Source organism: Pseudorca crassidens, chromosome 9, assembly GCF_039906515.1.
Source record: "Pseudorca crassidens isolate mPseCra1 chromosome 9, mPseCra1.hap1, whole genome shotgun sequence".
Classification (NCBI taxonomy): domain Eukaryota; kingdom Metazoa; phylum Chordata; class Mammalia; order Artiodactyla; family Delphinidae; genus Pseudorca; species Pseudorca crassidens.
In genome coordinates this window covers 98,473,569-98,497,316 of record NC_090304.1, presented here as the reverse complement: position 1 = coordinate 98,497,316, position 23,748 = coordinate 98,473,569, and the positions used below count along the sequence as shown (strand labels likewise).

At 46.8% G+C, this 23,748-nt stretch overlaps 1 protein-coding gene across 3 annotated transcripts in view; it reads right to left on the bottom strand.

Annotated features, from left to right (window-relative positions):
* Positions 1-98: 98 nt before the first annotated feature.
* The window catches only part of SORL1 (sortilin related receptor 1), a 258,666-nt gene continuing 235,016 nt past the window's right edge, over positions 99-23,748 (bottom strand). For all 3 annotated transcript variants that reach the window (XM_067751357.1, XM_067751356.1, XM_067751358.1), the window contains 10 exons: positions 21,866-21,948; positions 20,407-20,503; positions 18,175-18,359; positions 14,823-14,942; positions 13,734-13,898; positions 12,244-12,418; positions 11,107-11,213; positions 8,344-8,536; positions 5,679-5,891; positions 99-4,283 (listed from right to left, as the gene is read on the bottom strand). In XM_067751357.1, the coding sequence (XP_067607458.1) occupies positions 4,216-4,283; positions 5,679-5,891; positions 8,344-8,536; positions 11,107-11,213; positions 12,244-12,418; positions 13,734-13,898; positions 14,823-14,942; positions 18,175-18,359; positions 20,407-20,503; positions 21,866-21,948 (1,406 nt within the window). In that variant the 3' untranslated portion in view covers positions 99-4,215. The remainder of the gene's footprint in view (positions 4,284-5,678; positions 5,892-8,343; positions 8,537-11,106; positions 11,214-12,243; positions 12,419-13,733; positions 13,899-14,822; positions 14,943-18,174; positions 18,360-20,406; positions 20,504-21,865; positions 21,949-23,748) is intronic.

The following is a 23,748-nucleotide window of genomic DNA, read 5'->3' as shown; positions in this document are numbered from 1 at the left end:
TCCACCATCTGAGACCAGCCTGTTAATAACAAAATTATTCCAGGTCTTAGTGTTCTCTTCTCGATGAAATAAACATGCCTTTAAAACAGACAAGTCAAATGGTGTTCCGAGACTGTATGAACCATCTTTATTGCACTCCAAAGAACAGCTCGAGACACGCATAGAGAGTGGATATTCAAAGAGGTGTTTTCTTGACCCAGTTAAATTTTTATTCAGTGAAAAAAGTTGACATGGAGACAAAAATGATTTAAAACTGTGAGACAATATAGTAAAATCTTCAGCATAAACCAGAGGTTCGGAAACTTATCGAGGCAACTGAAACGATAAATACCTAACTTCACTGTGGAGAGAAGCAAGGATACAGTGTTTCACTTTAAGAGCAGAGTAGGCCTTTATTTTGCTGCAAATACTTTTGATTTTTGCCTGTAGGTTCTAATAATTCACAACAAGAGCCTTTCATTGAGAAATGACATGGAATATCAGAGAATAATGCTCCATTCCAGCATTCGTACTTGTCCCATTTGAGCTATTACACATGAAACTAATACCGTTCTTGGGTTACTTGGCTCCGATGATTTAATTCCAAATATGGCTGCTCAAAATTAGTGGGCAGAAACATATACACGACCCATCCTCCCTCAACCCACGTTTGCTGGGGGTACCCCTTCCGAAAACATGCTTGCCATCTGTGTACCCAACAGCACACATAATCTCTCGCTATCAGCTCCATACCTCGGTCTTGCATAGAAAGTGGTCTATATAAACGTAATGCACTGGCTTTTATTACATAAAAATTGTACCTGAAAGGCAGCACACGCTTCCTTTAAGAAAAATAATGCAATAGGAACGTCAAGATACAATATCAACACGAGTGAAGATTCTGCACAGCATTTTGGAGTCAATCCCTAAAATCAATATGGAAGTGGTATGGGGTTTGCTGACTTCCCTGGATCCTTTCTTTGAGGGACCCCCAATTCTCCGCAAGGAAGAGAAACGTCTCAGGGATTCACTGTGACATTCTTAGTGGGAAAGCGACCAACCAAACCCGACCGGATGGGGTTTCTGCCCTTAAGGAAGTACCGAGAACATGACCTCACTAGATGGAGAGTTACCACTAGGCGAATATTTGAAGGCAGGACTGTCCAGTCCCCCTGCCCAAAAATGTCCACTGGTCTGAGAAGTTCCTTAAATTGTTGGAGAGCTGCATCTAGTGGGTCACACGTGTTGGGCAGAGAGAACATGTAGCTGTGTGTCGTACATCTGTCCCCCACAAATATCCCCAGTGAAACTACCAGAGATGGAACCCCAGGAACCCCTCTTCCCAAAGTCAGAAGTTTCAACCAGTTACCCAGCTTCGTAACTATTTACCCAGCTTGCCAGGGCCAGCCAGCAGTCACGGGAGCGTCCCACCTGTCTGGAAAAGGGTCTGCATAGGCATGGCCTCTCCCTGGATTCCTCTGCAGAACTCTATTCTCTGTTATTTTATCCACACGGACGCACATCTCGTAAGGCTTGAGGGCCATTCAATCCATCAAGGGGCAAAACCAACTTCCAGAGGAGATTTATACACAATCCCCCACCCGCCAAACTGTAGTGGTCCACTCATGGTCCGCCGACCACATGAATGTGGGCTTCTGAAATTCTAATGCATCCTGGAAGAAAATAAAGCCCTTTCCCTATACAGTGTGAACTCTGGAGGTAGGATCTCCAATGAGGTACAAAAGCCCCTTCTTCAAAGGCTCCAACTGGTCACAGTGAAGACAATTATCTGGTCACCTTCAAAGTCTCCACGGAGTTTTCTGTTCTCATTTGCTCTTGTCACTCCCACCTTGGGACTCTTGCAGACGGCGTATATACATCAAACCTCACAAAGCCATGCAGAGGGAGGTGAGAGTGCGTGCTTCAAAAGTTCATAAAAATAGACAATTTCCACATAGCTCCATCTATCTAGCTTAGTCTTCGGGAACTTAGCTCTTCTGTTTATATAAAATACTCTAGCCCTAAAAGGCTGCTTTTTCTCCAACAGCCCAGTAGCATTTTCCAAGGAGAGGGGTGATGGCCAGTCTATACAGTACAGCGCACTAAGCATTGGCAGGCACTGGGAATAAGACTCGGAAGCTCAGAAATATCTCAAGTTGCCAACTGGAGACGTGTGCTCTGTAGAAAGGCTTTTGCCTATGGAAAAACTGAATATAAAGTCTCAGAGCCTTTGATATCAGCTTTCACAAATGCCACCAAAAAGTTGGCAGAAAAAGAAAAGAAGAAAATAGACTTTCTAGTGGTTCGATTAAATGACTTGCCTCCCACCAGATCATTCATCTTTCAGTTATTTAAAGTGCTTATTTATAAAAAGGGGAGGTGGTAGGGCTCGGAGTTTTGAATGAAACTCCACGGTAAGACAAGATAAAGCCAAAGAAATTCCAGTCTTTAAAAACATAACACAGGAAAGAGATAGAAGAAAAACATGCTGGAAGAAGGCTTGTCATTTACCACCACTCACGACATACTAAACGTCTACAATTGAAAATACTCCTCAAGCAGAATATATATATACACAAATAAAATGTTTTAACTAAAAAAACTTTAATTGGCTCTTTGTTTCCCAAACACTCCCCAGGTAGAACAAAACTATGTTATCAGCGAAGAATGATACTTCTGGTTAAAAGGAAGCAAATACTTGTGAGAAGGTGATGCATTGCATCTAAGAGGAGACGGGGTTTTGACAAAGCTTGCAGGTGAGGGACACATGTGCAGAAGCATGACTCTGGAATATCCCTAGAGCTCACTGCTTCTCGTTCAGGAAGAAGTTCTGCAGTGAGGTGCATACGATAGGCGTCACAACAATGCTAGACACTGCTGCTAACAACACTAGGTCTCAAGAGTGGGCACCAGTCCCCAGTGGATTTCACACACCTGCCAAGTGGCCACGGTTTGAATACAGGGGAGGCATTGAAAGGCAGAAGGATACAGCCCAGCTTATTTTACAGAGCATATCAACTCTAGCGTTGCCACTACCATGAACTGGATCGAATGGTCTCAAATTCACACATCTCCTGTCTCTCCGTAAGAGTGAAGAGCATTTTCTCTTTAAACTGGGCAGGGGTACAGGTGAGGCAGGTGGTAGAAGAGAAGAAAAGAGAAGGCACTGACCCAATTCAAAATGACTGCATATATCAGTACGGATTTTTAAGGACAGTAAGCGGCCAACTCAACACAAATACAAAACTTTACATTTGACATTCTTCAGCGGTAAGTAAAAACAAAACGAAACAAAAAATCCCAAGAGGAAAAATTAGGTACTATATCTGCCAGTGTAGCTATCATGGCACAAATCTAGAACTCTCTCCCACAACCAGAGCAATGTTTTGCAATGACAATGACACCAGTGTATAATAAAGCAGTGTTATCATTTTGTAGCTTTCAAAGCTACATCTTGTACAGAGGTGTGTACAGTAAGAATCTATCCATTTATATGAGAGAGGAAGCTGTTGCTTGCAGGGCTTCCCAAGCTGCATCTCTGTTTAACTGAAATGGAGCAATGATTCAATATGCTCTTCTGTCAAACACCGTCGTGTGACACACGAGTGAATAAAAATGGATTGTTTCTGGAATGGAAACAAAACTGCTTCTGTTCCCCACGCCTCAACCCTATAGGCGAGGGGCTCATAACATGTGTGGTGTCAGATGACCACTAAAGCCTTGCCCTATACAGAGTTCCAATAAATTAACAAAATAACACAAAAGAACCTTCCCCCGTCATACGCCCAAACACTTTCATAGAAACTAAATGCAAAAAAACATTTTAATTTGAGCATACTTTCGAGGAGGAGGGATTCTACCCGTCACTCTCGAAGTTTTTATTAAATACATTTCTGTGTCTTAGAAAAATAAAAAGAATGGCCAATTTACTGAACCAAAATTATCTCACAGACTTAAAAAGCATGCCCAGTAAGCACAGCCCTGTAAGACTACACTAATATCAAATCAAAGCAATTTGGTTACTAAAATCAACCTGGTTTGAAGTTCACAGTTGATTACGACAAAGTTTATTCATTCCTTTCTTTCCTCCTTTTTTTTGTTTTTTTTTGTTGGTTTTTTTTGGCCCATATAAAAATAACATATTGCAACTCAAAGTGCATCTTTTAAAATAAACCATCAACTATCTTTATCAAATAAAATATTTACACCATTTGGTTTCTAGTGAGGAAAGCTCTTTTAGGCTATCACCATGGGGACGTCGTCGGAAAATCCAGTTATCATCGGAGCATCTTCATCGTCCTCCCCTAAAGGCAAGACAGTCAGTCCTTGGTGAGTTCCGGGGCACTTCCGCCCAACCCCACACCCCACCACTGACCCTCCATCCCTACAGCACAAGCCCCAGCTGGAAAAGTCAGCAGCAGAGCCAGCCAGGCACAAGAATCGATGCTGAAACCCAGCCCATCTTCTCTCTGACACTCTTGGGTCACCTGTTCCCCATCAACGGGTGGCCAAGCTTATTTTCATGGTACTTGAAATTAACCAAATAAGAAAAGTAAATCTTTGACGAGGGAGGATCTTATTCCCTACCCCAAAGTCCAACGGGTAGCTTAGGTGCCCCGATTTGAGTTGTCCACACCCTATGCTAGCACAGTGAACGTCATTGTCTGTTTTCTCCTTTGAACCCACACTGTTCATGAAGAAAAGGACCTTAGAGGGGTTTAAGCATTTAGCCAGACTCATGGTTGTCCCCTCGTGGGCCCTGGTACCACCCTGAGCAACTAAGTGCTGATCTGCTTTCAGTGATCACAGCACGGCCCCGTGATGGGTGGATTCCTCTTGCCCCCAGTAACAGAAGCAAAGAACCCACTAAAGAACCCACCCTATTCACGCAAGGCAGTCCAAGCGCCTGTGATGAAACAAGAAAGGAAACTGAGAAGGGAGAAGACTCAATAACGAATGATCAGTGAGCAGGGAACACGTAAATGTCTGCATAAACAAAACTGTAACTGGTTGACAGAAGAAAATAAATATGTAAACTCCCATTCAGCAGTCTGAGTTTGGACAAGCCCGAGTTTGGCGAAGGCCCCAAAACACACCTATTTGATTACATTTATTAAGTGGCCTATTTGCTCAATTAGCATTTAGGAATTTGAGCACACAGACGTTTATAAAAGGAACATCTCCCTCTCTTCGCCATGCCATAATACGTAAAAGAAGAATGGCCAGTGAGGTTGTGCTAGCCATCAGAAAGAGAAACAGTAAGATGGGAAGGGCTTCTTTGGACGGAAGCCGATGGGGAAAGCGTGGTTTTTGTCTAGACTAACATCTCCAGAGACGTCAGGCCTCCAGGTCTGTGAAGGATGAGAGGGGTCGGAAATTCTTAAGAATTTGCCAATACTTTGGGAATACCCAAAGCCCAGGGTCTGCCCATCCTTCCTGTAAAGGGCAAGCTCCTATCTGTTCTTTCACAGAACTCCCTGCCTCGGGCACACTATTTAAGAGAATACTGGTATTTTAATTTAGGAGCAACTTCAAAGCAAAGGGCTCCAACTGATTCAACCCAAAGCAGTAGGATCACTGGTTAGTAAAGCGCTCTGCTAGCGTCAAAAGATAAGCTCGAGGCGGGCGTTTCCTCAGCAAGCCCCTGGCTTTGTGGGGTCTGCCCTGGGAAGAAGAACCCTGTGCCCTGACGCACTCACCCAGGTCATCCCCCGAGGAGAAGACGGCCGAGCCCAGCCTGGAGCTGTAGTGGCTGTTGGCAAAAGCGGTGAAGCTGCTCTGCAGCCTCCGATGCTTCGTGTACAGGATGGCGAACCCGACGCCCAGGCTCAGCAGTATCAGGAACAGGATGGGCACCACCACGGCAGCAACGTCGGTAGATCTGGTGGCCTGGATCGTTGAGGCATCGCCACCTGCAAAGGCAAGAGGCCAACCCGTGAGCCTCCCACGTAAGGGCGGGAGAACAGACTGGGCAACCCCTCACTGCCCCACCCACCCCGGAACGCCGAGAGCTCGCAACACCTCCCCGAGCCGCCTGCCCGGTATGGCACGTTCCCGCACGTGACGCCTGAATGTTTCCCGACTCCTTGCCATGAGTGATGGAGGACAGGCCTTGTGCATGCAAATACGGTAATTACATTAGGCTCCTAATCACGGCCTCGTTGGTTATTTAGATAATCTCTTGGAAGGGAGACCTTTGTTGGGGTACCAACACTGATTTCATTAGCGTTATTACTTAAGACCGCTCGCTTGCCTTACATAAGAGGATGTGAAATCAGACCACTAATTAACGAGATTGCAATTATTTCCCCCTACTTGGCACCAAAGTCACTCTGAACTGCAATTACCTGAAGCTCCATTAAGTGATACAAATGAGATTCCTTTACTGCAATACTGACTTAACAGCTCATGAAGTTTTATGAGGTTTTTTAACTTAAATAAGAGAGAGAGAGAGAAAATCTTTCCATATACATTTAACATTTTGTAAAAGCTCTTTGCAAAGCCATCTGGGTGTCTATAACCTAACAGTGATGCTCCCTTCCCACTGTTTTAAACAAATATTAGCTTTATCATGAGGTACTGACAAAGCTGTAGCGACAGGGCTCTGGGGCAAAGCCATCTCCCTGTGGGGTTAGAGCCAGCCTTCCTGGAAGGGGTAGATTTTTATGTCATAAATCCTGGGGAAAGTCTGAACCTGAGGCAGGAACATGGCTTGCAGGCGTCAGTTTTAGCTAAGGAAGCAAAGTGGACTTCCTCGGTCTCCATGAGGAGCTTCATCAGGCTTGAGGTTGTTCCCTGGTGCAGGGCGAGGTGATGCAGGCCAGGGCTTTGCCTTGTGGAGAGAGCTCAGGAGCTGCCCAGGGCTTCATCCCAATAGGTCCTCGTAAAGACGGGCCAGAGAGCAGCCATTTCCTGCGAGTCTGATCTAACAACTCAATAGCCACGTCGTTAATTTCTTGCACTATCGACTTACTGGAAAAAACTCTCCCAAATCTCAGTTCACGCGTCCCAACCTAATCCCAGCTGTGAAGTGGAAAATTGGGGGAAAGCTCTGGGCTGGAGCAGTTAAGAGGAAGCCAGCACGGTGGAGGCGGCAGGAATGAGTGAGCTCCTGTCCTCACCCCGCCTCTGAGGGGACGTGCACATCAAGGGGCAGGTGGTGGCCCGAGAGGTCTACCTGAGAGATTCTCCCAGCTGAGTCTTGGTTTACAAAGGTATCTGGCAGATGTCCTCACAGCAGTTTTCCCCAAAGTCTATTTCACAGGTTGCTAATAGGTTTTACTTAAAAAGGAGACTCTATTTAAAAAACACTAGGACAACAAGAGTTTGGTTGTTTGTTTCCTGTAGAAACTTCTCAGAACCTCAAACATGCGACAGTTCTCCAAGGGATGTGGTGTGCAAGGTTTCCCTCTTTTAGGGAGGTGCCAAGGATAAAGGATTCCCCCAGAAGCCACGCCGGGAAGCGTGATGGAACATATAACAAGTCTAACATAAGATTCTGAGCTTAAGCACTGGTCAGTTCTTGGCTGGGAATACATGGAACTACAAAGGCCAGTGGCAAAACATTTGTTGAAATCCTGGCTAAGCTATTACAAACTGAGCAGAATTTCCATGTAAATGGAAGGTTCCTCTCCCCTGCCATCAGCATGGCCCGACACTGCTGTCTGTGTGTGTCCAGAAGACAGAGATCCCAGGTCAACTTCAGGCTTTGATCTGAGGCTGATGGTGAAGATGAAGAGGCTGAGAAATCAGGGAATCTGTGATGAGATAATCTACTGACTTGTAGAATCCTAGGGAATATTAGCATATTAGCAGCTCTGAACAGTCTTCCACAGAATAAAAACAAAACTCATTAAGCTAGTGCTTCCCAAGCAGAATCTCCTTTTTCAACAAAACCTCCCTTTCTTCTGCTTTACATTCAGAATATGGTCACCTTATAATCCCAGCTCCTCACACCATGCCTCACTCAGGAAGCATTTTTTTTTTTTTTTTTTGCGGTACGCGGGCCTCTCACTGCTGTGGCCTCTCTCGTTGCCGAGCACAGGCTCCGGACGCGCAGGCTCAGCGGCCATGGCTCACGGGCCCAGCCGCTCCGCGGCATGTGGGATCCTCCCGGACCGGGGCACGAACCCATGTCCCCTGCATCGGCAGGCGGACTCTCAACCACTGCGCCACCAGGGAAGCCCAGGAAGTATTTTTTAAATATATCAGTATCTGATTAAACTGATGCATAAATGATTTTCCTTTGAGCTGCAAGAATATATTAAATGCGTTTTAGAAAGACACGTGTTTATCAAGCCATGCTACATCCTTGATATATTTCCTCGGAATTGAAGATGGAAATGGGCAACAACAGCAACTTACCAGATCCCAACTCATCATAGAGCAGGACAGCAGGCTCCCCACAAATCTGGCTGCCAAAAAGGCATCGTGCTTGGACAGTGAAAGTATAATTATGACCCAACTTCAGGTTGGAGATTTTAAAGAAATTGTCAGTAGTATTCCCAAGGTAAGCTGTGATATTCATGGCACTATCAAACATGTGTATCTCATAGCCCTGAAAACAAACACAGGAGGGATTGCTCAGGAAGTTAAATAAGGAATCTAACAGCTGCTACTACTGGTTCCAACTCTGTGAGCTCCTTATTGCAGACATTTATAGATGCTAAAGCAGTGTGTGTTTCGTACCAGTTCTTTTTACATAGCACTGAGATATTAGATTCAGAAAATGGGAACATTCTCATCCCCAACATCTAACTACCCACTTCTGAGCCACATAGCAGAAATGAAAAGCACAGACCTAACAAAAGCCATCTTAACAAATACTCCAGTACAGAATTCAAAGTTCTGGTCAGCAATCCACTTATCTCAAGGAATATTAAATGAAACGAAGAATCCAGACAACATAGCAACAGGTCATTGAAAGGAGATGGACCAATAATAAATCCAAGTTGCAGTGGACTCCAGGCATGGGGTAAAAAATAAAAGCAAGACATTTCTCCTTAGAACAGCCTATACAAACTCCATTGCTGGCTTGCAGCTCACTTCCTATCTCCGGGCTTTCTAGCTCATCCAAGCTGATCTCAGCCCCAGACAAGCCTGGCCTTGAACTAGGCAGCACTGCAGCAGCTCAGCCTCTGTTCACTGGGGGAGTGTGAAATAAGCATCCTACTTAGACTGGCTCGGGGAGAGTCTTGGACTCCTGTGCTGGAAAAATCCCTCTTGGAACAGCCCGAACCCAGCATGCTGGCTGGGATCAGGATTGACTCCCAGACTTCCCGGTTGATCTCCAAGTCTTCCAGTGTCATAGCTACCCGCACCTCCCCCCACCGCAGAACCCCTCCCATCTTATTTCTACCCACATATTGGGCCCCACTGCATAATCATAGTCTCCTGGTTCTCATTCTGATGACCTGCCTCTTCTTTGAACTCTAAGTCAGGAGGAAGGAATAAGGACACATTAAGCTTATGCTGGAACCCTGCACTGGGAATGGAATACTGACTGCAAGCCCAACCTTTACGAAGCTGGGCTCCTGCCACGCTGATGACAACTGGCTGCCCGACTGGGTCTCCCTACAGCACCTGCCTGGAGTCCTACTCCTGCCTTCTTTTTTATAGACTACTAACTAGCATTTATTATTTTCTATCTAATATATATGTGGTGTAGGACATTTGCAAAATACGTAAGGGGATAAAGAAAAAAAATGTAAATGATACCAACATCAGCCACCCATAACTGACTTGACCAACCCTCTTCTAGTGGGCATCTAGGGTGTGTTCTCTTTCTTACTGTCATAAATCAAGTTCTTTACGCACACTGTTTCCTTAGAGTAAAATCCTAGAATTGCTGGATCAAACGATGTAACACTTTCAATGTTTCTGATACCTACTGCCAAAGTGCCTTACAGAAGGTTGAACCCATTCATATTCCCAGAGCACTCCTCTCCCCAGCTATGACTCATGTTGGTACTACCCTCCCCCAAAACTTTTGCCAATTTAATGTGAAAGTGCTGTATCTGTGCTGTTTAGATTACTAGTGAAGCTGAAACTTTATTTTCTTTTGCTCACTGCTGCTTGAACATTTTTACCTTGCTACCTGTTCCTTATTCAAAATTATAACACAGTTGACCTCTGAACAATGTAGGGGTTGGGGCCCTGACTCTCTGAGCAGTCAAACATCCGAGAATAACTTAGAGTGGACCCTCTGTATCCTCGGTCTGCATCCTTGCATTCAACCAACCACAGATGGTGTGGTACTGTAGGTTCCACATATAAGTGGACCTGCACAATTCAAATCTGCGTTTTTCAAGGGTCAATGTGTTTCTGTTTTGAATTGATTTGAAAGCTCTCTTTACACTTAAATACATTAACCATTTATATGTCACAGTTGTGAGAATTTTCCAATTTTGATCCTTCTGGCATTACACTGTGACGATTTAGAACTGGAGGGCTCTCTGCCAACGCTCTACCCCGAGGTAGCCACGGTTGATTTACTGTGTATCTATTTAGCTCATGCTTTGCTGACAATGGGGCCAACCCAGCTCCACTGGAGAATCTGTCCACCCTTGGATGGCAAATCTATTCCCAGGTGCCACTCTCCTCCTCCTCCTCCTATCTCCTGCTGTGAGTTCAGTAATTGGTCTGCTAAAAACAAAATGAAACAAGGTGTTTTTCATATGTCAAAAGACTATCTTCAAGCACTTCCTGCTCACTGGAAAGAAACTGGTAAGATTCCAGGTTGGCAGTGCAGCTCAGTTCCCCAGTACTAAAGCCATAGCCCCGCCCTCAGACTGTTTGGGAAAGAGGGGGCCCTGGGTTCTGATGCTGAACCCCTGTCCAGCCTCAGGAGGCACAGTGAGGACTCCAGCCCGTTTCCCTATCTTTCAGGGGATGACGAGTTCAGGATTGAAAAGTGCTTAGTGCAGAGATTCACATCTTTAATGGGCAGTATAAACATTTCACTAATTAGCAATCCTACAGAAAATGGTCCTTTAATTCTCAAGTTCACTCCCCTGCCCTATTCTTTCTTTTTACTCTATCTATGCCAGCATGCTGTTAACGAGCTCATCTCTAAAATGGCATTTCAATTAGATTTCCAAAGTCACTGAGAAGGAGGGAGGAACTTACCCTGCTTTCATTAAAATGCTTTTCCTTCAAAGCTAGGCTTTTCCAAAACAGAAGAACATGGTCATTTTCTGTTATGATTTTTAAGGCATCAGGTGCTGATAATGAAACTGAAAATTAAAGGTGAAGTAGGATGCGGTTAGTAGCTCAACATCTGAGTCTCCGTTTTCTTGTCTGTCAAAGGTTGATTAAATAATGCTAATCTTGAAGGGATAGGTTAAGGAAGGAATAATACACATTACCGCTTAGTATACAGCCTAGCACATGGTAGACACTCTTTAACTGGCATCTCTTTTGTTGTTATAATACCTTTAGCCAAGATATCTGGACATTATCTAGACTCAAGGATGGCCAAAAACAAACGGGGTAGGGGGAGGAAGGGATGGGGTGGGAGGGAACCATGTTCAAAGTTTACCTGGACTTCTGCTCTGGTTCCAGTCTACTTTCGTGCTCCAAATGCCAGAGGCCTTAGAGGTCAGTGAGGGCCTAGGGAGCTCGGTCTGAAGACAGAGCCCTAGAATGACCACCGAGTATGGCCCAGGCCCACGGTTCACACTGCCGGCCTCCGTTACTGACACTCCTGATATCGCCTGCTGCTGTCCGAGTAACTGAGCTTATTACTTGCTCTCTGAACTTGAGCCTGACAGCTGAGCCAGCCTGGAGCTGGCAGCAAATCCCCCTTTAATCTGCTGCCCAGTTACTGGTCTCCGTCCATTTCTGCACATGATGTCGCCCCAAGGAACCACGATGACCTCAGTCCAGGTGCCCAGATGCAAAGCTTGGCTTTAAGTGGCCAATGTTCAGTTTTATTTCCTAACTCTCTTGGAAATGTCAGAACCAGCTAGGGGAGGGGAGACTAGAGGAGATGGAGAATATGGAAAACGACAGCCACTCCCCAGCCCACAGCGCCCTGGCCACCACCCTGCAGCCCAGATACTGGGACCCCTGCACGGCTCTGCCCCAGCGTGGACACTGCGGGTCGTCTTCGCACTTCCTGTGCAATTACTGACAGAAATCCTATGTCTTCAAAAAACTAAAAAATAAAAAAGGAAAAAAAGAAATCCCATGCCTAGAGGGGTTCTAGCGGCACTGGGAGTGCCTTGCCGTGTGAGGGGGGCCGCCAATCGCTCGTCGGCTCACCTGTGGTAATTTTGATACTGGAGTCCTTGCTCATGTTCCCCAGCTGAACGATCACATGGTATTTCCCTCCAGGCTCCAACTTGCTAAGGGTGTATTCCACGGTACTGTTGCGGGATTTCACCTTGTAGCTCCGGTCACTCTTCCTTATGAGATCTTTAACTGCAACTGCATATAGCTAGGACAAGAAAAAGACATTTTAATGGTAATCAGGAACCTGGAGTTGTTTTACTCTTTGTAGTTCAATGGTGGCCCATGTAATATAAGTATGTCAGTGGTTGTGACCCCCGGCAACAATATTTTGAGCCCCAATGTCTGTTCTTTGGAAAGCCTCTGGGGTAGTCATGTCCCAAGCTTATAACAAGTATCCACTCCCAGATTTGTACAGAGAATTGTCAGTTTGATCCACCTACCCCACCTATCCCCAAAACAACAACTCTAGGGAAAACCACATTTGTGATGGCAGCAGCAGGTAGGTTGGAACATGCAAGAAAAACCCCAGTTCAGGGCTTCCCTGATGGCGCAGTGGTTGAGAGTCTGCCTGCCGATGCAGGGGACGCGGGTTCGTGCCCCGGTCCAGGAGGATCCCACGTGCCGCGGAGCGGCTGGGCCCGTGAGCCATGGCAACTGAGCCTGTGCGTCTGGAGCCTGTGCTCCGCAACGGGAGAGGCCACAACAGGGAGAGGCCCGCGTACCGCAAAAAAAAAAAAAAAAAAAAACCAGTTCAGTGTTCAAATTCTCTATCTCCACTGCCATAGTGTCGGGATGTCGTCAGAGGGGAACAATGAATGAAAGTGTTCAATTCCAGCTCTAAGAGACAAAAAACCCCATTTACTTTCTCCCAGGTTGCTTCTTATATCTATGGGGACAGGTAGAAAGTAAAAGGACAGGTAGTAAGCACAGGGAACTCAATCAACAGGAAGAAGCTGAGAGGCCAGAGGAGTCTTTGTGACCAAGCATTTAAAACCACCCACCCCTGGGACAGCAGGAAGGGCAGAGGGCATGGAGGTCAGAGCAGCCTGGGCAAGGGAAAATGGGAGGTTTTTTCTAGAATCAATGCCTCTTCTCTTAGGGCACGGGCCAGCAAACTTTTTTGTAAAGGTTCAGAGAACAAATATCTTAGACCTTGAAGAATAGATGGTCTCTACCACAATTACTCAACTCTCTTGTTTGTAGCATAAAAGCAGCTCTAGATAATGTGTAAACGAATGGGTATAACCTGGTTCTAATAAAACTTTATTTAGAAAAACAGGCAGTGGGCTAGATTTAGATTTGTTAGTGAAGGTAGAGAAAGCAGAGAAGGAGGGACAAACCAGTATGGTAGCCAGGAATACTGGAGATGTGACAATGAAGAAGAGGCACCTGTAAGGACCCCATCTTTGACCAGGCAGAAATAGGGGGAGACCTCCTGCTGAGCTCCAAGCACCAGGACTAGGTTTCTTGCCCCCTTACAGGACCCACCCGCCCCCAAACCAGACCATGCGTCCCCTCACCAGGTCCTGGTCAGGAGAATCGTATGGGGATTCCCACTTGATGACAGCGGAGGTTTTGCCTGTATGAACCACGTGCAGGTGACGGGGAGGAAGCCTGCTATCTGGGATCATCCTCACCACGACGTAGTCAGAGGACGGCCCCTGGTAGGGCGCCACCACCCGGACCTGAAACAAACACCATTCGAACTCATGCAGTTGTCACCAAACCACTGTTTCAACAAAATAGTGACATATGGATACAATTAAAATTCAACGCATACAAAAAGATGTAGAATAATTCCCCACCTACCCCAGATCTCTAATCCGTTTTCCCAGAGATAGTACTAGTAGTGATCTTATGTGCTTCCTTCCAGAAATGTCCTACACAAATATAAGCCCAGATATACGGGTATGTGTGTATAGATATGTACTTATATATGTGTATACTTATGCATGCATGTATATGTGTAGCCTACTGTTCTTAATTTTTTTTACACAAATGCAAAAACATTACACATATTATTATGCTCTTCGCTTCTTTTACTTAATAATACAGCATGGAGATTTTTCCAAATCAGTACATTTGGAGTTTGTTGTATTTGTGTTGGATGGTTGCACTATACTCCATCACAAAGATAAGCAACAACCCTTTTAACCAGTCTTCTCTTGATAGACATTTGTTCCAAATCTTTTGTTTTCACAAGCAACAGTATACCAAACATGTTTCTCTAAATATCTTGGCACACACGTAAAAGCATATAAGCTAAATTCCTAGAAGTGGAATCTGACAAAAGCTTTTATTTATTCCTGTGACCCATTCTCCAAGTTCTCAATCCTGTACAAGGGAGCTGTAGTTGGCTAAGTGGCCGTTCATTCTGCGTTTCAAGTAAAAACCTGATGCTTGTGAAAAAGAACCATCCTCCCGTGTGTGTCTCTCTCACAGCCCCTCTCTCTCTCACAAATACATGCACAGGGGCACACGCATCGCACACGGATCCTGGAATCCACATCTCCAGCTCCCCAGGTCCTGGGTCTGAGCCAGGAGGCCAGCAATTAAGACATCCTCAAAAAATAAAACATTCTTCTGTACTCCTGGCGCAGGAAACTTACCAGAAACAAATACTGCTCATCCCCACTGACAAGGACTGTTTTGTTGTGCTGTGATGTAGTCAAGCTCTTGGGGTTGCGATACAGGTCAAGAAAGGATGTGGCATAGAAGATGCCGTAAACCTGGTAAAAGGAGAGAACAGAAAAGGACACCAGTTCAGTGGCCGGTGACCTCACTCTCATGAAAGCCCTAATTTAAGACCCGGGGAACCACTTCAAATGAGCTCACAAAGAATTCTTCATTCAACATCTATTTCATCAGCATTTACAGAGAAGGCACCCTGGGCCAGGCAGTGGCTTCCCACCTACAAAGATAAATACGGTGCAGACTCTCCTCAGAGCTTGCTTTTTTGAGGAGAGCCAGGCAGAGAGGAAATACAGAATTATCAATAACAAGATGCAAATGTGGAAGGTTAGATGCTATACTAGAAGACTGCATAATAAACTGGGGAAAAGAGGGGTTGACCAAGGTGCGAAGGGGATAGCAAGTGTGCAAGCTCGTGGAGGGGGCATGGGGAGGGAGGGCGGGCACTGCTGGCTGCCTAGGACATTCCCATGCTCCCCTCGTCCCTCAGCAGAATCCTGGTTCTTAGTGAGAACTGCTACCTGGAAACATGCCTACACCCACACCTCCCTCCAAGCGGCAGAGGCCACGTGACAGGGCTGGTCAACAAGATGTCAGCAGATGTTCCAGGCAGGACCTCGGTGAGGACACATTGAAATGCAGGGAGCGGTGCCCTTCTTCTGCCCTCCCGCTGCCTGGAATATGCAGGGTGATGTGGTCCAGGAGGCCCTCTGGACTGCAAGGTGATGCCACAGGCTGGAGGTGGCAGGGCCTGGGGCCCAGATCAAACTGTGCTGCGGCTGTAGAGCTCCCAGACGGCTGAACTCCAAACTCTGACCGACTTGTAATTAGGAGGGAAATAAACTGTTGAAAGCCACAGTTACTCTCCATTCCTGTTCTATGCACCCATTCTTAACCCTAATTGGTACACGTGGAGTTTAAAGCAGGAGGTGGGAGTCTGATGGCCTCATAGAGGGGAAAGTGGAAGCTGAGAGCATGTTTCTAATGGGGGAAGCATGAGGAAGCTTCCTTTGTAAGGTAGAAACAAAGGGCATTTTCTCCAAGAGCATATGAGCAGGTAAGAAAGGGGACTTGAAAACCGTACAAGTTTGGAGAAGCTGTGGGGATGAAGGGAGCCCATCAGGGACATGCAAAAGGACTTGTATGTCTCAGATGAGCAAACGGGAATGGAACAGGAACAGGGGAAGGAGAGAGCTCAGATGGGATGGCAGAGGGGGACCCAGGGCGCAGGCAGGCCTGACCCCCAGAGAGAACAGGCCCGTGGCCACCATGGGGTGGAGGCTTCAACCAGGAGCCAGGAAAGGGGTCCCTGGAGCCATGGAGCCAGGGTGTAAGAAGGCCCCACGCAGACAGTGATGGGGGCAGCTCTTGCGGTGCTGACGGCAGCCCTGAGTGAGACCCCAGCGTCCGCAGTGAGAGGAAGACGGGCGGAAGCTGAGAGCTTCGTCCAGAGGACTCCACCAGCCCCTGACCCTCGGAAGGCTACCATGAGTGTAAGGGGTCTCTCAGCCAGGAGGAGGCCGGGCTAGGCTCCTTCTCCAAGTTCACGTGTGGTGAGACACTAAAAACAAGTCACGGGCCAGTGTTCTGTACACGATGCCCCACTCTGTGCAGACAGCTGGGGGTGACAGGTGGGCAGGCTCTGAGTTGGGTACTTAAACAGAGATAAAGGCCCCTCTGTGATAACGGTCTACTTCCAGGTAAAATGGAGACCGGGGGGGGCTCTGGGCATTCTCATCTCTGTCCCTGCCCCAGAGTCAGGTTCTGGAGCAACAGAAGAGCCCAGGCTGTTAAATTAGCTGGACCTGAGCTCTAACTCAGCCTGTTGCTTACTAACCCTCGACTTTGGCCAGTTACTTCACCCCCTCTGAGCCATGGTCTCCTCACTGGTAGAGAAGGAACATTTACCCCACAGAGCTGATGAGAGGACTAAGTGCGAGACCACGGATGAAGGGTGGGCATCGTGCCTGGCACACAGTGGGTGCTCAGTTAACTCCTACCTCTCCCTCCTCCTTCACGGCTGATCTCACAGACAATTAATTACTTGCAAACCTTGGTTCTTTCCCCACGAACCAGTCCTGCCCCCGATGCACACTGGGGATGCCCTCAGAAAACAAGACTCATGCCAATTCCTCCTCACCAGCCACTGAGGATTCACTAAGGCTCAATTACAGATTTAGTTCCATATGCTTTTCCATTTGGAAAACCCAGAAAACAATCCTTCCCTTCAAGAACTTACAAACTACTCAGGGAGATGACAGTGGACAGAAGATATCAAATCGGATATGCAGTATCTAATGAAACATTATGCTGTGTGGCGTCAACTCTAAAGATTTAGGAGTTGGTAAGGGAAAGAGATCCAGTAGAAGAGCTAGGATTTGACTACACAGCAGCAGGAGCAGGAAGGATTCCAGGGAAGAGAGAGCAGACGCCCTGGTGCAGCGGCAGGAGGGGCATGATAAGAGGCTTGCGAAAGTGCACCTGAAAGCAAAGGAGGGTGCACACTGTGGAAGGCGGGAAATCAAAACCAGGCTCAAAAAGAAGCGCAGGGCTTCCCTGGTGGCGCAGTGGTTGAGAGTCCACCTGCCGATGCAGGGGACACGGGTTCGTGCCCCGGTCCGGGAAGATCCCACATGCCGCGGAGCGGCTGGACCCGTGAGCCGTGGCCGCTGAGCCTGCGCGTCCGGAGCCTGTGCTCCGCAACGGGAGAGGCCACAACAGTGAGAGGCCCGCGTACCGCGAAAGAAAAAAAAAAAAGCGCAGATCTAATTCCAGTGAGTCAAAATGCATACATGAAAACAAAAGGCCTATATACAAGTAGAGCCAGCATCCTGGAATGAACTGGGGTGGGGCATGTTTGGGGGGACAGAGAAAGCAACCTGTGGGCGGGGGATCCCGTAGGTGAGGAGGGGCTCGAGGAGCCTGAGGCACGGTCCTCAGGTGCATACTCATTGTCCTGCAGGCGACTTCTCACCCATCCCTAGGTGAGACTCCCAGCTGGGGAATGTGCCCCCTCCTCAAACTAGGTCTATTCAGCAAACAGCAGGGGGCTCTTTGTCTTGGATGCCAGGCCAGGATGCAGAAAGGGAGGCTGAGGCAGGATGTCAGGCGCCTCTAGAAGGTAATCCAGAACTGACTACAAGGGTAGCTTGTGTTTGGGGTGAGAAGAAAAACAACAGCAACAGAGAGGGAAGCCCTGGGGGTGTCTTGTGGCCTAGTGCCAGGCGACAGTCCATCCGTGCTCTGCAAGGGTCATCCTGGCTGACTTACCACATTCCTGGGGCCGGTCCAGGTGCATTCCACCGCCGTCTGATTGACGGCCTTGGCTTTGAGGCTCGGGGCGGGTGGGCGGACTCCTCTGGTCGTGACATGCTCAAATGCCAGAGGACTGTCCCCCAAGTCAGTCTTGGCCCAGGCAGAAATCTCGTAGGTTGTATGAGCTGTCAGGTTGCCCACTGGGGAAACAGGGACAAAGGGCTGGGGGCAGCAGTCAGGAATACATATCTTTATATGCACACCCTATTTTTTTTAATGTCATCTCTCCATTTCAGTGCGCCCCACATGCTGGAGAATTTTTATTACTTTACAGATTCACTCAGCGTGATTTATTAATGACTACTGCAAGCAACACACTGCATGGGCATGGGAAAATCCCTTTTAAAGCTGCCTATCTGGGGATATAAATTGGTACGACCCTCCTGGAGAGCCATTTGGCCTTGTGAGTCTTGACATCCTTCATAACCTTCAGTGCAGTTAAATGAGAGGGATCCCAAAATTTGTGCAGCCAGGATGTCTGTCACAGCATTTGTTATGGCAGAAAAAAGTATAATCATCTGACTGCCTGGCAACAAGGCAATAGTTAAATAATGTGCCTCCATGAGCTTCACGTGCATTCCATGAACTATTACGCGGCCACTAAAGGCTGTTTCCAAGAATATATAATGAAACTAGAAAATTCTGTTATTTACATTCAGTGAAAAAGGCAGGATATAAAATTCCATACAGTATTATTCAAATTTTATTTAAGAAGATACAAAGAAATCAATGAGGAGGAAAAGTATTAACTTAGAACCACCCAAAATGTAAAAGTGGTTTCCCTGGGAAGTGAAATGATAGGAAATTAAAAATTTGATTGTACCTTTTTTGTTTTCTAAATTTTCTGTAATAAACATGTGCCCCCTTTCTAATTAGGGGAAATGTTATTAAAAACTAAGAGAGCAGTGAACAAAAAGGAGGGTGTGCTAAGAGGACAGTCTTTGGAATCGGAAGGACTTGGGTTCAAGGCCCAACTCTACCCTTCGTACTTGTACAAGCAAGAATGAAGTATTCAAACTCTCCAAGTTCATTTCCTTGTTGGTAAGATGGAGGAAAGTGACAGCACTTATACCAGCTGGCTGTTGCAGGGAACAAAAAAAGAAAATTCCTCTAAAGTGGTCGGCATTGATGCCTGGCATGGAGCAAGCCCTTCGTGTGTTTCAGGCAAAGCCTGGTAAGACTTTTGCTCCCGACTCTGCCAATTTCTATTGGTGTAATGTTGAGGCGATGAGACCACAGCCTTTGGAATTAGAGAGGCGTGGATTCCCGTCGTGGCTCTGCCACCTTCTGAGGGAATCACTCAGTCCCTGAACCTTGTTTTCTCGTCCATAAAATGAGTAGATCCCACCACACTATTCTGGAGGTGTTCTGTAAAACACCACACACAGAGTGCCTGGGTAAATGCCTGTATACAGTCAGTGCTCAATATTAGCTATACTCCTGCACAGCCTCCTTAGGCAGCTTTTGGTTCCCTCCCGCCAAAAAAATATACTGTGTATAACAGAACGCCTGCTAGGATTGAAAGTACTTTGCAAACAGAGTATAAGGGAAGAGTAGAAGCTCCCATGTCCTCTTCAACATTCACAAGCAGCCTTGGCCAATGAAGGTTTTGTCTTAGAAATAAATGAAAATCCTTCCTTTAGTCCATCTTCAGATATGAGGATTTTAATTGAGACTCACTATCTGTACAGATACAAGAGGAACTGGACCCTCTCCCTTCCTCGTCTCCTTGCTTCCTTTGCTCAGTCTGTTGGTCCACTCGTTCAACAAATGTTTACTGAACGCCAATTATGCAGCAGGCCCTGCGCTACCTTGTATCAGCAAAGAAGGAGCAAACCAGGGCAGTAAAAAGAGAGACAGGTAACTAAACCCAGGAACTCTCTCTTTTGGGAGGCAAAAAGCATCTGTAGAAGGTTAACCTGGCTTCCTTCCAGTGTTTCCTCCTTTTTAAGCCTCCAACTTCCATGAAGAGACAACAGGTTAGAAGGGGATTTGGGGAACCACCCAATGGATCCCTCACCTGGACTCAGGAGTCACTGACAGCATCCTCAATGGAGAACACCTGCCCACTCAGAACGGCTGCAGAGAAGACCCCCCACCTGTCCCGGCGCCCCACACAAGCTCTACTTCCAGGAAAGCATCGGTCTAGCCTTCCTCCTTACACACCGACCAGCTCCAGGGCGCTACCTTTGTGTGACAATATGCTTCCTCGGAAGTTCATCGTTCTCTTCTCCTGTCTGTGGGTGTCGAACGCCCAGAAGAGGTTCACCACATAGCCATTCACCTGCCAAGGAGCAAGAGCCATGTTACAGGAACAGTCCACACTCACAGAGCTCACCAGACACTAAAGGAAGATCTTTTCTGTTGTTCCTCGGGTATCTATCTCCCTTCTTACAATGGACGGGCTAGTCCTTTGGATTCTTAAACCAGTTCCATTTGTGCTATCATTGACTACTTATACTCCCTCCTACTTCTAAAAACAAATGTGAGACCATTTATAATACAACATATAGATTCAATGACACAAAAAACTTAATAAATAATAAAAGGACAAGAACCAATTTAAAAAGGCAGAAAGAAGGGAATTCCCTGGCGGTTCACTGGTTAGGACTCTAAGCTCTCACTGCCGAGGGCCCGGGTTCAATCCCTGGTCAGGGAACTAAGATCCTATAAGCCACGTGGCACAGCCAAGAAAAAAAGGCAGAAAGGCTAAAAATTGAAAAGGTAATTAGATTACGGTAACTAAGGATCAGTCTTAGCTCAGGTGGTCCTTGCAGTCAAGGCCGAGAGGTCCATACAAAGGGGGCTTGCTTAGATCTCTTTTGTCTAATGGGAGCAAACACATCCATGGGTCAGGAAAGACTACCTTTTCCAAGTCCTGAGCTCACAGAAGGATTTAATGTGAAGGTCTTTAAAAATATTGGCCAATGCACCAAATTAAAACGTTTTCAAGAGCAAAGACTATAGAGACAAGGTCTACACAAGGTCATTTCTGGCATCAGCTGTCTCTGAAGCCAAAGGCATGACACCAGACTGTAGTTCCGTCAGTGGCACAGGCTGTTGCCCCCACCACAGCTTCACAGACAGGGAGGGATGTGAGGGGAGACAGACAAGAAAGAACCCCATGAAAGGTGTGTGGCAACTTGAGAAACCAAAGGGACACACATAATTATGGTGAAGTTGGTCAAGCAGATGGACCAAGCGGAGGGGAGGAAGGTGCTAGAAGGGGAGAATATTAGGTGGATCTAAGTGGATATGCTTCCGAGGTATTTGACTCTCTCCTAACACTCACTCTTGGGAACCTCTGCATTAGCGCTCGGCACCAGGAAATCCAATAAAGCGGAAAATTACAGGGCATACATGTTCTGTTAACACCAACTCTTTATTTGCACTGTAACTGTGAATCATTTCATTATACGGTAAAAAAAAAAAAAAAAAAGGCACCAGGCTGAGGCAAAATCATTACACGTGAAGACTCGAGTTGTTCTTCGTCAGGGGAGGAACCAACCTAGGTGTGGTATTTTAGCTTTGCTGGGTCAAGTCATTCATTTTTCTTAATCTTCCCGTCCTCTGCCGTATCGGTTCCCATGCAAAGTAAAGCCCCATTTCAAACCGCCCAACCGCTGGTTTGAAATTTCCACGTTACCTTGATGTCAGTGTCCACGGACAGGGTAAAGCTTAGAGAATTTTCACCATAGCTGTCAATGTGGATGTCTGGGGGTGGGATCACTGAGAACAAAAGAGGGATTCAAAAAGAGAAACCAGGTGATGAAAAGGGAAGAAGGCAGAACTTAACAGTTTTCAACTCAAGAGACAAAACAACCTTTCAGTCGGGGAAGAAAGGGCATTTCTTTGGCGGCTTCTACTCTTCCCTTTTACCACTGTTGTCCTGAAGCTGAGGTTAGGTCCACAGTTACCTGGTGAACACGTAACTACCTCGGCTCAGTCAGCTATGCCGGCAATGAGGTCGAGCAGAAAAGTTCCATTATGTAAATGTCCCTCATTAACCCAGCTTCAGCCTGGTTCTGAAAGGCACAGGGATCACACTGAGAGCCGCCTGTGTTGGCACCAACAAATTCCCAGAGGGCTCAAGTCCTTTTGGAAGGTTGACGGCAAGCTAAATCTTAAGTCCCAACTTGTAAATGCGTGTGTGGCAGGACGGAAAGGAGCTGGGCTCTGGAGTCTCACGCTGGAGTTCAAATTCCTGGAGAGACACAGCACCGTGTGACCTGGGGCAAGTTACCTGTCCTCGTGAAGCCTGGAGATGCCCTCTGTACTTCTCAGAGGTGGGAAAAGTCACTAAAATAATGCATGTCAAGGGCCTGGCACCCAACTACAGTTCCCTTTCTCTCCCGTTCCCACGACAGATTAAAGAGCTGGTGAGCCACTGGCATTCTCAGAAAGATCGGAGCTCGAGCTGGGAGCTGAGGGCACAAGGAGAGGGCGGCAGAGAGAAAAGACCCCTCTTGGCTCAAGTGCCGAGCATGATGCCGGTCACTGTGAAGGGCTACCCACCAGAAACCTGACAGTGTGCGGCCAAGCATAACCCAGGAGCGCTGGATGCAGTCAGCATCGTCGGAAGATAAGATTTAAATGGCCGCGTGCGTATTAGACTCTCAGCACATACGCCTCTTACACTGGCAAAGCAAGAGAGACTCAGAGGAGTGCCTCAGACTCTGTGGCAAAGAGAGGTACCAAAATCTGCAGGAGTCTCTCCAGATGATCAATGAAAGTGGGCTCAAGGAAAACACAGCAACCAGAAGAAGAAAGGATATTAGGAGTTTCAGGCAGCCAGCTCAGAGCAAAATAGTTCGGGTGCTGCTGTAAAGCTGACCTGGGTTATGATCGTGGTGGCTGGGGACAGATCACAATCCTCTCCAGATCCCAGTTCCCTCAGCTACAAAATGAGCATAAGAATACTCACGGGGTTGATCAGGATTAAGAGAGATCAGTTCATGTAAAACAACCCGCACGGTGCTCAAAAAAATGTGGCCTTTCTCACTGCTGTTATAATTAATCCACTGCGTTCACTAATGAAGGTGGTGATTCTGGGTGACGCCACCACTATTTTGTACCCCGTCTTCTTACCTTATTAGGACACGAGGTCACAGATAGATCACAACTCACACTTTCTGACTTGGCACACAGTTGCCTAACACGTGCCCTCACCAACACACATATGAGGAGTTGGGGTTCATCCTCAAAATCATATTAAGGAAGTTAAAGATTTAACTGAGATTTTCAAATGCAGGTGTGACTTACAATGAGGAATTCAAGGTACTACCTGTTCTTTTGATGACCTTCCAATGTCCCTCCTTTTCAGTATGTATGGTCAGTCTGTTCTGACTGACTTTGGAGAGGAAAATAATACCACAATCAAAGCTCTCGGGGAGTGTGAACTCGGTACACTTCTTCCAATACCCACACACTCCCTGCTCCACAGACTGGCTGGCTTCACTAAGTTTAGCTGCCCCTGTCCTGATCTCAATGACACCATATTTCACAGGCGACCTGAGAGTGACTCTCCAT